This window comes from Scyliorhinus canicula, chromosome 19, assembly GCF_902713615.1.
Source record: "Scyliorhinus canicula chromosome 19, sScyCan1.1, whole genome shotgun sequence".
In the NCBI taxonomy this organism is placed as follows: Eukaryota; Metazoa; Chordata; class Chondrichthyes; order Carcharhiniformes; family Scyliorhinidae; genus Scyliorhinus; species Scyliorhinus canicula.
The window spans coordinates 4,899,114-4,917,740 of NC_052164.1; the positions used below are offsets into that span (position 1 = coordinate 4,899,114).

The 18,627-nt window shown below is 46.6% G+C and overlaps 1 protein-coding gene across 3 annotated transcripts in view; it reads right to left on the reverse strand.

The window, feature by feature from the left end:
• The window catches only part of LOC119954415 (src kinase-associated phosphoprotein 1-like), a 511,846-nt gene that overhangs the window by 483,075 nt on the left and 10,144 nt on the right, over positions 1 to 18,627 (reverse strand). For all 3 annotated transcript variants that reach the window (XM_038779618.1, XM_038779616.1, XM_038779617.1), the window contains one exon: positions 9,872 to 9,897. In XM_038779618.1, the coding sequence (XP_038635546.1) occupies positions 9,872 to 9,897 (26 nt within the window). The remainder of the gene's footprint in view (positions 1 to 9,871; positions 9,898 to 18,627) is intronic.

Here is an 18,627-nt window from a genome sequence, read left to right on the forward strand (position 1 = left end):
GCTGCTTTCATGAACACTGGCAGTCTTTGGGGCTGGGGTGCCGAGAGTGGTGTTAGGGAGGGAGTACTGACATATATCCAGGTCAGGATGATATAACCTGGGGAAAGGTTTGCAGGTGGCGTACCCATGCAGTTGCTGCCCTGGTCGTGCTCAGTGGTAGATGTGGTGTACGTGGAAAGGACTATCAAAGTTGGCTTGGCAGTGCTGTGGGCCTGAATTCAGAAACTAGACCAGGCAAGGGCTGCAAATGTCCTTTTCTAACTTTAGTGAACCAGATTTTTAAAGTTGCTTCATGGTCACCATTACTATCATTGCTGATTTAACTGAAAAATCTCCAGGCTGGGAACTGAATTGGGGGGGGGGCCTTCAGATGGCCTGTCCTTACATTCCAAACAAAAGTACCCAGCGAGGGAGTAACAGGCTGGAGGGTTAGATAAGGGGAAGCTATTCAAACATACAGGAGAGGAAAAACTGAGTATGGAACACAAGGACCAGCTCGGGACATGATCCATTTGCTGTCAATTCTATTCATGTAAACAGACAATGACCAAAAATCTTCAATTTAAATGCAGACGCCTCTAAATTGCCAGCATGAATTGTTAAGCATTCAAAATCCATTAATTGTTGGATTGATGAGCGGTTTGTAAGGATTAGTTACACAGTAAATCCAGTGCAATAGGCTGAAGCTGGAGTGTAATCAGTGGCTTCTGATTTATACAGCAGAGTAACCTAGTCCAAGCGTTCAAAATGATCACAAAAGTAAAGCTCGAATAATCAACAAGATGCTACAAAAACCCTCAGATTAAATGCTTTATATCTGAAACAAAACTCCAAATCTGTCCCAGCAAAATAGTAATGGTCATGACCAATTCACAAGGGTTAAAAAATGGAGAAAGCAATCTAAATTATTAACAATCCATTTAAATCAAGGAGTTCAGAACACAAATCATTCCCATGTGGTCTCTTTCACACCCTTTGCGTGTCTCCCACTCTGGTCAGACCAGTCTCAAGGTTCACACCCAGACTTCTAACTGTGCTCACCCCAGTCCAATGCCGGCATCTCCACATCGTACCCATTTGGGAAAGTGGGAGATAACAATGGAGGTAGCTGGACAATAGAGACTTGAAATAGAGCGCATGTTTCCTTTACGTTTAAAGGAATTGTTCGGAACACCCAAGTGAATCCAGAGTCTTCTTACTTCTAGTTGGTGCTACAGCACAGGAAATAGGCTGCTCATTCTCCTACTTTGAGAGCTGAGATTACTGTGGTCAATGGTCCTCTGGTTGTTGGGGTCCTCCTGTTCCTGTGCAGGGGCAGGTTTGGTCATTCAGGCAAGAGGCAGCCTGCTGAGTTCTGCTGTGGGGGCCGGGGAGAAGGAAAGAGGAGTGGCAAGGGATGAAAATTTGGAGAGCAGAGAAAAGCCGCCACATGCCTTTTCTCAATCTTCGTGAGTCCGCAAATGCTGGAGAATGGGAATGTTTGGATGCACCTCCAGGGGTTGCTGGATGGATGTCATCCTGTTAGAGTGTGCAAGCCATTACTGTGTGCCATCATGAATTATTTTCCTTCCAAAGGTCAGATTCTCTAGGAAGATGGCCATTCTTTGCATTGATGTCAATGGAAAAAGCCTAAGGCATTATGACACTCGAGATGGACTCCTCCAATCTCTCTCCGGCAGTTTTCTAGAAATTCGAACAGGGCCACACACTCTTTCCATTGTTGCTCCATAAATTTACTTTTCAAGGATGACCACCCCAAGGCTTGGCATCCACTTCTAGCTGATCAGAGTGGAGGATCCTGTGCCTATTGAGACTCTCCACTGCTGGCCAGGTCTCCAACAACTGCCCACTCACTTGCGATTGGCACCTCATGTGACCAACTAACATCCTTCCTTGAGATTCAGGACTTGTGGGAAACTAATGCCAGATTAGAATGGACATGAGAAAGAGTCAAAGTATATTGAGGGAGCAACGGTGCACACGAGCTGTGGAGTTTGCGTAAGTTTCCTCCGGGTGCTTCCGTTTCCCCCCACAGTCCAAAGAAGTGCATGTTGGGCTGTGAGAGGCCTGGAGGCCCCAGCATGCTGAGGGATTCTTCCATAGGCCTCCTCTGTCGTCACAGCGATTTGAGGTGCAGATATTACTGGCAGAGGAGCTGAGAAGCTTCTGTCCACATCAGGAGTGCTCCGAGAGGAACTCCCAAAAATAGAAGTCAGCTACTCCTCTCCTCCCTTGCGAGGTTCACTTAGGACTGAGGAGAATGAGAACCTGGTGGAGAATCCATGAGGCACCTCATTCCCCTCTCACATTGCCACTACTTCATGGTGTTCCTACAATATGATGGCACGCTGGTCTGCATGCACCTATAGCATCCACAGAGATGTTTCCTGGAACAGGCTCTCCAGAGGTCACACTCTTTCAATGGAGGAAGCCATGCATACACACTCCAGAGACAAGGTAATGTCCATTGCCTGGATGGTCAGAGGAGGGAATGTGCAAAGCCTTTGAAAGCTCTGCCAGATGATTACACAGCTCTGGCTGCAGCTCCAGCAACTGCTGTTTAATGTGCCACTGCAAAGGGCTGGGCTCAGCAGGGGCCTGGCCTCCCACGGTCCTCGGGACTGCCAGAACCTTTGGCTGTCACAGCCTCCGTCAGTTGCTGATGTTGATGTGCTCACCAGCTGGTAACCTTGGATCTAATTGTGAGTGAATGCCCACCGACGGGAGTGCATCTGCACTGGTGGAGGGTGCAGGTGAATGATGGGACGTCGGGAAGTCGCACCCTCGGAGGTGAAGGAGGGCCACTCCTTCGAGGTGGTCAGCTGTTCCCTGCTCTCTCCGGCCCAGTGTCCGTCAGTTTGACCTAGCTCTATGGAAGAGAACGCAAGCAATTAATTTGGGTTTCCCCATTTCCTCATCCCATGCTTGTGGTGGAACTCCATGTCCGTATGTGGACACATGAGGACTATGTTTTGCGTTCTTGATGCACCCTTGTCTCTTGCCTTCTTGGAATGCCAACCCAATAGAAATGGCACCTCTGTCCTGGTACCCTACCATCTTCAAAGACTCCTCAATGGGGGTCTGGGGGTAGGCACCCCTCCATCAGTCTTGCCCATTACTGGGATTTCATGTCATATTCTGCTGCGTTCAAGACAGATCATTTACTTTCCCCATGGAGAAAAATTGGGAAAAGGTCACAAATACCACAAGCATATAGCCTCGAGGGAGCCAAGACAGCTTTCTGCCATTCATGGAGATGCAACTGCCCAATCTTTCCACTGGGTAGTCCGTCCCTCTGCACCAAGCAAATCCTTTCTCATTGCTATGTGGGATGACCTAATGAAGGCAAAGAACCTTGTGCAAGGTGCCCCCAATGCACCTGGAGAGACCTCAAGGCAACCTCCTACTGTTGACAAAGATGCTATCTCACTGCTAGAGGAACCAGTCAGGGAAGTGAGGCCTAAGAAGTCCCTGTTACACTGACTTCATTTCCATAGTTAATTGTTAATTACCTGTGATGTATATACATACCCGGGGGGGAGTGGGTTCAATTCCCAGACCAGCTGAGGTTATTCATGAACTGTGCCCTTCGCCCGAGGTGTAGTGATCCTCAGGTTAAATCACCACCGGTCAGCTCTCTCCCGCCCCCCACTCCCCTCAAAGGGGAAAGCAGCCTATGGTCATCTGGAACTATGGTGACTTTACTTTAATGTATGTACCGAGGGACTTGGTAGCATGGCCCCTTTAAGAGGCAAGCTTTAGCGGGAACACAGTGCAGAAGGAGGCCATTCAGCCACAGTGCTATTTACTTGTGCTACCATGCTGCCCAGGACACGTGACCTGCTGGGGCTTATCGCATGGGAGCGCGCAAACCTCAACCAATGGAGGAGGAAATACCGGGCAGCACGGTAGCACAAGTGGATAGCACTGTGGCTTCACAGCACCAGGGTCCCAGGTTCAATTCCCCACTGGGTCGCTGTCTGTGTGGAGTCTGCACGTTCTCCCCGTGTCTGCGTGGGTTTTCCTCCGGGTGCTCCGGTTTCTTCCCACAGTCCAAAGACGTGCAGGTTAGGTGGCTTAGCCATGCTAAATTGCCCTTCGTGTCCAAAAAGGTTATTGGGTTACAGGGGTAGGGTGGAAGTGAGGGCTTAAATGTGGGTCGGTGCAGACTCGATGGGCCGAATGGCCTCCTTTTGCACTGTATGTTCTATGTTCTAAATAAAATGTGCGGACTTGGCTGTAGGGGCCCAGGCAGTGTGGACCTGGGATTCGAGGAGTAAAGAGATGTATGATATACCTCAGGCCTGTATATGGTTCAACCTATTGTTGTTCCAACAAACCTCACTGTTATACAAGATGCCTCCTCAGTGATACCTCACCGTATAACAGACAGCATCCCACTGCACAAGTATCATTCTGGTTGGTGTAATCAGAGAGAAAAGAACTATATTGGAGCCACATAAACCCCCATTGTGAGTTGCTCTAAATAAAAGGATTCTTCAATTGACAGGTGAGTGTCAATAATGTCCACGCCTCTTGCTGTTCAGGAAAGTGGGGGGCACATGCCAAAGCTGAGTTAAAGGGCAAGGCCTCGACCAACTGGCTTCTTGATCAGTTCAACTCCTAGCAGGAGAATGTGGCCTCAAACACCATTTTGTGGCTGAATCTTGAAGCCAACTGAAGCCTCGAAACTGCCCCCAAACAAATCCCCTTTCTGTTAAAATGTCCCTCCACTTAGCATCAAGATTTTACCTTCGGGACAGGGCATTTATTGACAATCCAAAAGACCCCTTAGAACATAGAACATTACAGCGCAGTACGGGGCCCTTCGGCCCTCGATGTTGCGCCGACCTGTGAAACCATCTGAAGCCTATCTGACCTACACTATTCCATTTTCATCCATATGTCTATCCAGTGACCACTTAAATGCCCTTAAAATAGAACATAGAAGTGCATCAAGAGTTTACCACTGGAGCCACATGAAGGCCAGACTGAGCATCAAGTTCCTCTCCCTGAAGGGCGTTAAGCGAGTCCATTAGCGTTTTATGATAGCCCAACAGCATTCATGCTCAATTCCACAAATTAACAGATTTATTAAATTCAACTTTACAACCTCCCATTGTGAGACTTAAACTTACAACTTTTGGGCTATTTGTTTAGCGCAAGAACCATTAGGCTACCAATCCCTTTTTTGAAGTGAACCATTCATCATTAAACCATAATCCCCTTTTAAAGTTTAAAACATGTTGAATGAAAAACTTAGTGTGTTGAATTAGTCGGAGTGCTGGCTCAACTCAAAGGTTGTACATTGTCCAAAAATCACAGCAAACGCAAGGCAGGGAGGGGGGGGAAAAAAAAGGACCAATTATCATTCAATTACTTGACCTTCCTGCCACAAAAGTGCAGTGACCCGAAATTAGAATCATATTTCAAAACCCGAAGAAAAATTGTCAGCTTAATAAGTTTAACATTTTGTGGACAGGAATTTCACCCTGAACACCACTGCCAAACCATGTGATAATAATTTAAACAACAGACAAAAATAGTTATTGTAATGAAAGGGAATGTTGGAGCTTGGCAGTATTTCCTTTCTTCCCGCCCCCTCTTCCCCCTTCCTCCCTCCCCCCCCTTCCATAAAAAAGCCACCATGTGCAATTTGTTTTGCACAGCAGGGTACGGTTTATAGACCAGCATGTGTGTGTTTTTAAACGAGTGAAACAGGAGCCTTGATACAAACCCTCCCATGACAGATGGATGATGGGACTGGTGTTTGTGGCAGTCGATTCCAGGACATCCAAGTTTTGGGATACTTATTAACCTTCAAATTGACTCTTAGCGGATTCCATCCACTAACACATGCAATTCAAGACTGGGGAATATGAGAAATTGGTGCAAAGTAATGAATTCAATGTGATCAAAGGAGCATTTGAAAACACCCCTCTACATAAATTGAAACATCGAGCTTCATTTTCCTGTGTCTGTTACTTCGACACGGTGCTGTATTCCGTCACTGCAGCAGAGGTAGTGGCAGGAAACTTGGGCATCTGAAGTCCTCATGGCTGATGAGCTCCAACACTCAAGAGGTTGCAATGCGCCCTGGCAAAGACTGCTCCATGTGCCCCTGTGCAGTGGCAGAGTGCACCAGTGGGACTGGGCAGCTTGTCGGGTACAGGCAGGAACCTTGGTCTCCTTTTTGCAATTCTACCTCTCTCAGTACAACAGAACGTCACCCCTCCCTCTGCAGCAGATCAAATACGCCTATGACCAGGCCTGGGCTCACTGCCAACTTATATAAAGCAGCAGATATGCTGCTGGAAAATGTTAGCAAGGTCGCCTCGGACTTGAGCGGACGAGAGTCAACTTCCAGCCGTGGCCAGATTCTCACGTTGTTGGAAGTTGGACTCCTCCATCTCTGTGCTTTAAGTAGAGATGGTGCCTGGCAGTCCAGAACAGCCCCCACTGCATAGCTGCTAGGAATCATTTTCATTGAGAGCCCCCTGGGTTCAGTTATCTGTCTAACTGAGCAGAGCTTGGGAGAGGGCAGTTGCCCTCTGCCATGGACTCGCCAGAGCTGTTCCACTCACCACTGCGTTCACTTGTGCTGTGTCACTGAGTGAGATCCCACTTAGCTCTGTCCAAGAAGGTGGTTTCGGATGTTGGCAGTGACAGTGCACTTGCTACGTGATTTATGCCCCAAGAAAGCATGAGCTCCTGGGAAGCCCTCACCCTCTCTGGCAAAGGGGTATTATTACTTGTGTGATGGGCACAGATGAGATGAGAAATTGTTTGGTTACAGAGTTGTACAAATACTGAAATGCAGATCATTGTATTTGACCTGGAAACACGTGCCAAGTGTGTGGTGAATATAACTTGGTAATTAACACTGTATTTACCAATACCTTTGTAAGCGCAGTAGCGTTATCCGACCACTAGGGGGAGCAGCTCTGGGAATGCTCAGGAGTTTGTACAGAGCTCCACCCTTGGCTCCACCCTAGACTCCTCCCCCCTGTGCTGCTGTACAAATACCCTTGTCCAGAGTCAGCCTGCAGTTCATCGAGAGTTCATCAACAGGTAACAGGCTGGCTCTGTAGTAAGTAGATTAAAACCACTGTTCATATCTGAAAGCACGTGTCTGGTGAATTGATGGTTCCATCAAAGTGTGTGGTTGAAGATGTGACTCTAGGATCAGGCTCATCAGCCACGCAAGAACGTACCGAACCCCTGACCAGTATCACGGAGATTCTGAGGTGGACAATCACACTCGTCAGCGACTGATCGCTGAAGAAGGTGTGTTTTGGAAATGACAATTGGTTGGCCAGTTATAAGTCACAACAATCTTGCCACCACCAATGTTCATGGAGGCTGATATGCTTCTAATTTCTAATGGAGCTAACGTTTCGAGTCTGGGTGACTTTTTATCAAAGCTTCCTTCTCTCTCCACAGTTGCTGTCTGACCTGCTGAGTTTGTCCAGTATTTGATGTTTTTATTTCATCCGTAGTAATGTTTCTTCCTCTGCTGAATAATGTACCATTATCTGCCTCATGAAAAAGTGGCTCAAAGGCAGGTGAGCATCAATTAATCCAATGCAATTGCGGAGGATGTGGAAGGGGGTAACAGGAATAGAGAGAGTCATGCAGCTGTGTTGCTGGTAGGCAGCTGTGTTGCTGGTGTGCAGCTGAGGAAGGTGTTGGTATACTGTATGGCTGTGCACTGAGAATTAAAGGACATGACGGAGGGTTGTCAGATTGTGCAATGTCGGAGGTGACTCGGTGGAGGGAGAGGGAAAGTGAGTGAAATGAATTAGGGGTGTGGCTGAAAGTGAAGCGGGCTAGAACAGTGGTCAGCACCGCTGCCTCACAGCACCAAGGACCCGGGTTCAACTCCGGCCATGGGTGACTATCTGTGTGGGTTTGCACTTTTTCCCTGTGTCTGTGTGGGTTTCCTCCGGGTGCTCCGGTTTCCTCCCACAGTCCAAATATGTGCAGGTTTGGTGGGGTTACGGGGATAGGGAGGGGGATAAAGCCTGGGTAGAGTGCTCTTTCGGAGGATCGGTGCAGACTTGATGACCCGAATGGCCTTCTTCAGCACTGTAGGGATCATAAATGCTGTGATTACAGCATGTTTGGCAACAGAGAAGTTGCAGCAAGCCAATCAATGGGCAGCATGGTAGCATTGTGGATAGCACAATCGCTTCACAGCTCCAGGGTCCCAGGTTCGATTCCGGCTTGGGCCACTGTCTGTGCGGAGTCTGCACATCCTCCCCGTGTGTGCGTGGGTTTCCTCCGGGTGCTCTGGTTTCCTCCCACAGTCCAAAGATGTGTGGGTTAGGTGGATTGGCCATGATAAATTGCCCTTAGTGTCCAAAATTGCCCTTAGTGTTGGGTGGGGTTACTGGGTTATGGGGATAAGGTGGTGGGGTTGACCTTGGGTAGGGGGTAGGGTGCTCTTTCCAAGAGCCAGTGCAGACTCGATGGGCCAAATGGCCTTCTTCTGCACTGTAAATTCTAATTTTAAAAATCTGCAACTTTGGATAGCCTTCCTGACCTGGTAGATGCATGGAGACACTCTCACAGTGGGTCCAAGTACTCATTGGGCGGCACCAGCCATTGTCAGCCTGTGTACTGATAGTAAACCATCACTGTTTGGAAAGGGCCCCACCTACTTGAACCTAATCCATCATTAAATAAGACTTGTGTCTTCATCAATGAATTGGGCCTTTAATAGAAGTGAAATTGTATTATTTGAGTACACATCATTCCTGGTCACCTGCACAAAATGATAAAGGCATCCCCGTTGAAGTTGCCCATTCCTCCGGTGTGTTCCGCACCCGAGGCGAGCTCAGGAGGTGCTTCTGACAGCACTGTTCAAATTAACTGGGGCATGAAAGTTCTCATCTATGACACTCTAAACAATTCTCAATGAAGGTCCTGCCAAATGTTGATTAGTTGGACTGAATTGTCTGTTTCTCTGCTATTTATCCTAAGCCATCCCATGTCATGTAATCAAATTGCAGTGGATCAGGTTTAACTTGCAGGGGAGTGTAGGTACAAACTTTTTGTTACCTGCCGAAGCAAAGATTGATCTGTTGGCATTTGTGTCTGATACTGTCCTTCTGCAATGTGGATGCACACCCAAAGCTGCATTCAGTTCCTCAGAAGTTCAGAAAGACAAACACTTCAGCCGAACAAACGTTTTGCAAAGGGGTTTTCCCCTCAATTCAGGCAGGTCTTCCAACTCAATGTTTTACGTAGGAGCAGTGCAGGAAGATGCCCTCGCTTCACCGACCATGCAGTCACGGGGCTTCACCATTTGCTCCATTGAGCCACAGCCAACACTGTGCAAGGAAAGCGGGCTGTCACAGCCCCAAAACAGCCAACCTGCTGGTGGCAGTCACTGTTGATCAAGATGACCCATTCTCTCCCATATTCTGCACAAAGCCTCTGACAAGTTTTGAGCTGGACTTCCCATGCTTCAAGTCATCGCATACAAACTCACGCTGTGCAGCTCCCCTCAACCTTTCTTGTTCGATGCCCATCAGCATTTTGTTGTAACTTAGTCTGCAGAATCTCACTGCATTCTTACCTTGACCATTGGGCACAGAACTATTCTTTCTTTCTGGCATTGTAACCAGTGCTTGGAGAGGTTCCTACCTTCAGTGATGAGCAAGGGAAGCAGGAAAGTGGGAGTGGGGTCACAAGATTGCCTGCTGTCCATGCATTCAAGTAATCTCCTCGTGTCTTTGCATGAAGCAATCATAATCCAATTGAGTATAGAAAACATCTCAAATGTGGTATTGCAGACAAATGGTTTTCGTACGTGGTGGAAAATAAAGATTGCAAACTCTAAAACACGAGGTACTGCTTCACTTACCTTTCAACTGAAATTCCTGTAGATATCTGTAAAATAAGACAAAAAGGAATGATCGAGACAAATAAAAAGTTCACTGTAGAAATAAAAGGCAATGAGATTTTTCAGTGTGTTGTGTATCAAACAGTTTCCCCACTCTAACAATTTATTTAACATCATCATCACACGAGTCATGTCATGGGTCCTGATCAAGGGACTTTTGCCCCTGCCCTACCCTTCCTGGTGTCAGCAACCAAACTGACCATTTCATCATCCATAAACACACATCACTCAGGAGGATCGCTCACTGGCCCAGAACCACTGGCCTCTCCAAATTCAATCTTGACTGGCATTTGCAAGGAACAACTGATCAGTATCATGTTGCATGAGGGTCACCCAGCGAATTGAAGTGCTTTGCCTCTAATAATTTTAGTCAGCATGGAGATACTTTTCGAAGCATTTATTTCTTAATTATAACCTCTCCATTGCCGCACATACATCCAACTACATCCAGGAGCCTTCTGAAGGGATCAAAGCCATTACAAATAAAAATTCCCCCTCAACAGAATATCGCTACATGGATGCCAGTGACTCACAGCCATCAGATTCTCAGGGTAAGTTAGGGATGTATAATAAATGCCAACTACATTGAAAACGAGTGTTCTCTTTCTCATCACCTCGTACATAAAGTCACATAAAAACCAAGCATCAAATTTTGTAGCCAAGTTGGCTGAAAGACAAGCAAAGTATTATTTAGATTGGCCTTTTAATCTTTTCCTTGAGTTTGGCATAAAGCTTCACAATTTTCCCTTCAAATCCATTTCTCCCCCCTGCCCAATCAGCCAGTTTAGCTCACAGCTTCTTTTCATAGCTTTTCTTGGTTTATGGCCCGTTGCCACCCCTGGGGCCCTTTCACTGAACCTTTTCCAATGACTTGGAATCAAAAAATAAATTAGACCTTTATGAAATAAAATAAATTGCAAGCTGCATCATTCATGAAAGCATTCCACAATATCAGCATGAAAGCTGCTCAGCGACACACTTATGCTATAAACCAAAAGTTTTTTTTAAGTTACCAGGGCACAATCTGGAGCCTATGGACTACTCTGCACTATTATTGTTGGAAGTGAGTCAGTTAATATGGCAATCTTTTCATTTTCATAGATGTGTTACTGCTTTTGCGAGGAGCTCAGCTTGGCCTGTATAGAACAATTTTGTGCTTTTACTTATTCTTGGGATGCAGAAGTCACTGGGCTGGGCCAGTAGTTGTCCATCCCTAACCGCCCTTGAACTAAGTAGTTTGATTGGCCATTTCAGAGGACTTTTTTTTTGGAGTCCCATGTGAACCAGATGGATTTTTTTTTAAAAACAATCGACAATGGTTTCATGGTCACCATTAGACCTCAAGTCCAGACTTTTATTTAATTCAAATTTCACCATCTGCTGTGGTGGGATTGGAACCTCAGACCCTAGGGTATTAATCCTGGGTCTCTGAATTACTAGCCCAGTGACAATATCCCCACGCCACTGGCTCATCAACCTCACCTCCCATTTATCGACACAAGTGCGAACTATCAAATCACTTCTGCAATATACCTTGGCCCAATTTCTCCAAGAAGTAACCCTTTAGAAATTCAAACAAACAGTTTTACATAATGATGCTGTCAGTCAGTTGAACTTGGCCAAACATCTAATCAAAGAAAAAGCTCCAATCAGGGCAACTGTTACGATTATGGTCACACTCCAGATAACATCAAAGGGTTTGCAAAGATTTGTGTGTCGCACTTGCGTCAGACAATGCTGAAATGTAGCTGGTTATCTGACAGGTTGCGATTAGCCTATGTGCTGTCTACAAAAGAAAATTCTAGATTAAATATGTATACAAGGAGAGTGTGATAGAATACTCTCAATTTGCCTGGATGAATGCAGCTCCATGAACACACAAGAAGCTTGACAACATCCTGGACAAAGCAGCCCACTTGACTGGCACCCCATCCACCACCTGAAACATTCACCCCCTCCATCACCAACACACAGGAACAGCAGAGTGCATCGACAGTGACTTTCCACACCCTGCCCCGAATTACAGTAATGTATACTGCCATCCAAACCCCTGAAATTCCCTCCCAAATCTGCTCAATTGCCCTGGATCAAGCATTTCCTTTGATCCGTCATGGATTTTCCAGATTATGCTTCTGTGAAGCACCTTTGTGCGACAATCAATTTTGTTAGCTATTAGCAATACGATACAACACGAATAGCCAGGTGGCAAGGCAGTATTTATTTCTGCTCTAGTTCCCTTGAGCTATTAAGGGGCAGCCAGATACAGCAGAGATGCACAGCACGATTTAAAGAGAAAAAAGAGCCCCATTGTGGGCAGGTTTATTGGGCGGGAACGACACTGCTATCAAACGGAAGACCCCACCAAGGCTGCATTTACCTTCATTTCTACACGGAAGAGCTGCACTCGTCAGTGCAGGAAGAGATCAGACCGCCATTTTTAAATGGCGGCCCTGATCTCTTGATCTTCCCACCGCATAAGGAAAGGGCATCCCTGCACACCCCGGCAAGGGCAAAATGTACCATGGCACCGCCAGCCTGGTATAGCCCCTGCCTAGTGCCACCTGGGCAATCTGGCAGTACCAGACTGGTACACAGCCGGCACTGCCAGGGTACCCAGGTGGCATCAGCAGTGCAGGGATGCCACCCTGCCCAGGGTCGGACCGTGCCGGGGAGTTCCGATGACCAGCTGTCACTGTTTGTGGAGACCAGACGCCGGCTGGGGTACCCTCGGTGAGGCGATTCAATCCTGGCAGCTGGTTACCTCTGGCGGAGACAGATTTAAGTGCGTCTAATTGCACACTTAGGCCCCACCCATTGTGGGCGGGATCCAGATTGCGGAATCTCGCAAGATCCCATTAGATCTCGCGAAGCGTGGCGGGAAGAGATTTATGGCCGCGTTACGTCCTGAGTCATCTGCAACGCTGCCGTTAGATCGCACCTACAATTTCTGATTTAGACTTGATCTGCCAAGGAAGTTTACAAAGGCAGCTTCCATTTCAAATGAAATTGTGGGCAGCACGGTAGCATTGTGGATAGCACAATCGCTTCACAGCTCCAGGGTCCCAGGTTCGATTCCCGGCTTGGGTCACTGTCTGTGTGGAGTCTGCACATCCTCCCTATGTGTGCGTGGGTTTCCCCCGGGTGCTCCGGTTTCCTCCCACAGTCCAAAGATGTGCAAGTTAGGTGGATTGGACATGATAAATTGCCCTTAGTGTCCAAAATTGCCCTTAGTGTTGGGTGGGGTTACTGGGTTATGGGGATAGGGTGGAGGTGTTGACCTTGGGTAGGGTGCTCTTTCCAGGAGCTGGTGCAGACACGATGGGCTGAATGGCCTCCTTCTGCACTGTAAATTCTATGAAATGTGAACATGGAGATTAGTGTCAGAGGGCCCACGAGGGAGAACGGCAATCTGTTTACTGGTTAAATTTACTGTGGTATTGCTCGTGGAGAGCAAGGATAAATTGCTTGATAATCGGGATATTTGTGCTATGTGGGCATAGTCTCAGCCACTAATCTCAGAGTTATATTCCATGTCATTTTAATGTATTTGGGATTTGTGGTGGCTTGGCAACGGAATTTGTAGAAACTATAAGTGACTGGATATCTTGCATTTAATTTTTAATCTGACTGTACAGACCATGATTCAAGATTTCATCCCATGTGTAACATTCCCTGATCTGATCCCAAAGAGTGACAAGATTGAGAGTTTGCATCACTCACAGGAGAGATATGGCTCAGGAGGAGGCAATCATTCAACCATTTCTGCTCCCAGCAAGACAACTAGTCACTGAATTCCTCTCCCTGTTCCCTCCAACACCCCGTAAAATGTTTTTCCTTCAAAAAGGGGTAGCAGGTGTAGCAATGGTTAGCACAGTTGCTTCACAGCACCAGGGTCCCAGGTTCGACTCCCTGCTTGGGTTTCTGGCTGTGTGGAGTCTGCACGTTCAACCTGTCTCTGCATGGGTTTCCTCCGGGTGCTCCAGTTTTCTCCCACAGTCCAAAGACGTGCAGGTTAGGTGGATTGGCCATGCTAAATTGCTCTTAGTGTCATAAAAGGTTAGGAGGGGTTGCTGGGTTACGGGGATAGGGTGGAGGCGTGGGCTTAAGCAGGGCCGGCTCAAGGTACCGGCAACTCGGGCAGTCGCCCGGGGCGCCATGTGCTAGGGGGCGCCATCAAGGAGTGCGGGTCCCGCGCATGCGCAGTTGGACCGGTGCCAACCAGCGCATGCGCGGTGGCCGCCCTCCCTCAGGCCGCCCCGCACAAACATGGCGGATGGATCCAGGCTCGCCGGTGGTCACTCCGGCTCCCCCCCCCGAAGGGCGCCGAAGTTCTGCTTGCCCGGGGCGCCACCAACCCTAGGGCCGGCGCTGGGCTTAAGTAGAGTGCTCTTTCCAAGGGCCGGTGCAAACTCGATGGGCCGAATGGCCTCCTTCTGCACTGTAACTTCTATGATTCAACTTAACTATCCAACTTATTTTTGAATCTACTAATTCCACTACTTCGGATCATTTGTGAAAAGAAAAATTATTGTTACAACCAGGGGCTGTTTAGCACACTGGGCTAAATCGCTGGCTTTGAAAGCAGACCAAGGCAGGCCAGCAACACGGTTCAATTCCCGTAACAGCCTCCCCGGACAGGCGTCGGAATGTGGCGACTAGGGGCCTTTCACAGTAACTTCATTGAAGCCTACTCGTGACAATAAGCAATTTTCATTTCATTAAGAGGGATAGCTAGCTCCTCTCGGCTAGTACAGAATTTGAAAATATATAATATTGCCCGTTCAACATATCCTTAATTCTTGCACCAAGCCAACCAGATTCCTCCATTTAACAAGTAAGTTTTATCAAAAAAGCTCACTCGGGTAGAGATACAGAAACTACCATGATTTCTCAGTCATGCCTAAAATACATGAGAACAACGTCCCCAGAGATGTACAAAAATAATTAAAACTTAACAGAGTATCAGTTTAACTTGGCCAAATTGTAAGACGTAAAAATTATTTACAGATTGTCCAAATTCTTATTCACATCAAGAGAGTGACTTTCCTCAGTGGCTGCTGGTCCTTTGGTTTCTCTCTGAGGCAGTCACACTGCAAACATGCCTGTTTGGTTCTTTTCTATTGAAGACAGTAGCACTAAATTGGAATCATCCTATAAGAACCTGTTTGCAGCAATTAGGTTTTGAAAGCAGAGAGGGCATCTTAGTTGAGTGGTTCCAGGGAGGGGAGGGTGGAGGTAAGGCTCTTGCATATGTGGCAGAGAGAGAGAGAGAGAGAGAGAGAACATAAGAACTAGGAGCAGGAGTAGGCCATCTGGCACTTTGAGCCTGCGCTGCCCTTCAATGAGATCATGGCTGATCTTTTGTGGACTCAGCTCCACTTTCCTGCCCGACCACCATAACCCTTTACACCATGTCGCTGTGGAAGAGAGGGACAGAGAAAAAGAGAGAGGGGGGGCAGGGGGTTAAGGCTGTTACCTCATGGCAGAGAGAGAAGGGGCAGTCTGTTAGCACTGATCCAGTCCAGTTTACACCTGATCTCTGATACTTTCATCTGAGAGCTCTGCGGACTGTCTTCATAAAGTGGCTTGGGCCTTCTTTACAACTTTGCCACAATGTTCAACACATATCCAGCAGATGACATTACAAATTATAGTCTGTGTGGCACATCTTTGTAACAATGTAAAAAGTTCCTCATGTCACTACCCTTTTTGACAATCACCTTACCCCTTACCTTAATTGGTGTCCTCTGCACTGACCCTTCTGCCACTGAGAGCAGTTCCTCTTTATTCCACCAAGTTATTTTTGAACACCTCCATCAAACCTCCCAAGGAGAACAACCCCAGCTTCCGAGTCTTTAGGATTACTTTGCTTTATAATAAAGCCAAGGATCGCATAATGGGTTTATCAATTTGATCAACGCAAGGGTAGACATCCCTGCCTTCATCAACGGGGCCGAGGTGGAGATGATCAACAGCTTCAAATTCCTAGGTGTATACATCACCAACAGTCTGTCCTGGTCCACCCACGTCGATGCTATGACCAAGAAAACACAACAATGTCTATACTTCCTCAGGAAACTAAGGAAAGTTGGCATGTCTGCATTGACTCTTATCAATTTTTACAGATACACCATAGAAAGCATCCTATCTGGCTGCATCACAGCCTGGTATGGCAACTGCTCGGTCCAAGGCCGTAAGAAAGTACAGAGAGTCGTGAACACCGCCCAGTCCATCACCCAAACCCACCTCCCACCCACTGACTTGGTCTACACCTCCCGCTGCCTTGGGAAAGCGGGCAGCATAATCAAATACCCCTCTCACCTGGCTTATTCTCTCTTCCAAACTCTCCATCAGGCATGAGATACAAAAGTCTGAGAACACGCACCAACAGATTCAAACACAGTTTCTTCCCCGCTGTTACCAGACTCCTGAATGACTCTCTTATGGACTGAACTCCATGCATCTTCTCCACTGCTGTTAGCACTGTACTCCATATGCTCATCCGATGTCTAGGTATTTACATTGTGTACTTATCGTATGTTTTTCATGTATGGAACATATGCCTGGACTATATACTGAACAATATTTTTCACTGTACCTCGATATACGTGACAATAAATCTAAATCAGAGGACAATGGTAGGCTAAGTGCTTCTCTAAAGGATCTGTGGTGGTGATCAGGGGACTGGCTGTTAATGCAAAAGACAATACATGCCTGGGAAGTGGGCCTTGCCCCTGGCTAGTGTGGCGAATGACACAACTTGAATTAATCCAGCCCAATGTTAATGCTTTTACCAGAAGGGCAAGGCATGCATCATGATGTCCACATGTCAAGGTATAGAATTTACAGTGCAGAAGGAGGCCATTCAACCCATCGAGTCTGCACCGCCCCTCGGATAGAACACCCTACTTAAGCCCACACCTCCACCCTAAGCCCGTAATTTGTTAAAATTGAAAGCTGGCATCTGTTAACTCATTTCCATTATAAGTTTCTCAGAGTGACAGTCTCCAGCACATTGCCCCTCTCCACAGACTTACCTTCGCTGGGATTCTGAATCCCCCATCTAGTCCAACATTCCTCACTCAGGTGAATAACCTGAGGAAGGAGCAGTGCTCCGAAAGCTAGTGTTTGAAACAAACCTGTTGGACTTTAACCTGCTGTTGTAAGACTTCTTACTGTGACCCCAATCCAACACCGGCATCTCCACATCATTTCTCTTCATTGTCTGCTACAACTCGGCCTCAAATGCAACAATGCTATTTGGCTGATGTAAGCTCTACATTGATTAGGGTGCCTTCTCCTGAGTTCTTTGTTGGGGTTAACTTGTTGACCATCTTATGATTGCCCAGTGCTGGAAATGTCTAGCTCTAACTTGTCGTATGTCTATTAGCCCTTCATGAACTTAAAGACTTTTTGGGTCCCCTTTTGCTTTTTCTTTCTGGAGAATTGGTTCGGTCTTGTGATCTTTATCCTTTGACAGAAGCTGAGCTGCTGCAAAGCAGAGTGAGCAGGCAGCATGTTGGTGCAGATCTGTGCAGCTTCACCAATCTCACTGTTCTCTAACTTTTCAATGCCTCTTGTCCATGCTTACACTTGTCTATGCCCTGTGGCAGTGTAGCACTTCAATAATGATGTTCCAGTGACAGATTCTTGAATGTATTTATTTAAACACATTTGCTCCTGACATGCACCTGAGTAAAATTCAAACAAATGGCAAACTGAGGGAGGGACAATATTGTGACAGCTGAACTATAAAATGAGTCAACTTGATTGGCGAAGAAGTGTTAGATTAAGTTCAGCCTGAATAGAAATGAGGTCATAGACAAATACCGAATGCTGCCAAATAAGAAATGGATGCCGATTTTCAAATGCCATTAGTTGTCTTGATTGTTGCTCTACATTAAAAAATATCCCTCTATCTATCAATCCTTATCTGACTTTACATTCTTGTGAAGTGCTTTGGATTATTTTACTACATTTCTGGGAGTTATGAACATTTAAGTTGTATTAAATTAGGTTTTTTAAACCTGATAACAGCAGTTCATTTTCAGGTGCATCACCGAGTGAATAATTTTCTTTTTAAATTGCTGAAGAGCTGCTAAATTTTGTATGACTTCCTTCCGTTCACATCCACCACAGGAACTGTTATCTGGGTGTTTGGAGCAGGCGGATGTTGCTGCTCAATGCATTACTTTTGCTGAAATGATTGTTTCTGTTGACCTTGTTTCTCTAGTCATGTCTGTATTGTAGTCCTCGGCGAGATATATTTACTGCATTTCCCGTTTCCCATTATTAAAGCATTACACCATAAGATAAGAGGTTTCCTCCTGTGCAATATCACTATATAGATGCTTATAGTTTTGTTCATGGACAAGAGGGTAAGTCTTTATCCAAAGTGGCTTTTCAGGGCATTGGGCAGAATGTATTCCCATAACTTCCTGCTTTCCCAGTGTTGCATTAGGGGGCACCCCAATGATGCGCTGGGAAGTTCTCGGGTAAGTATTCACCTGGAAATTGCCCAGAAATGCTAACTTCCTCTGGTCAATTGCATTGGGCTGGTAATCTAGTGTTTCCCAGTGTGCTAGTGTTTGAAACAAACCTGGTTTTTTGTAAGACTTCTTACAATGAAGAGTGAGGAACAGAAGAACGCTGCTGATAGAGTGGAAAAGGGCGGCCGAGGCTCATGTGGAGCTTACAACACCATCATACATTAGTTG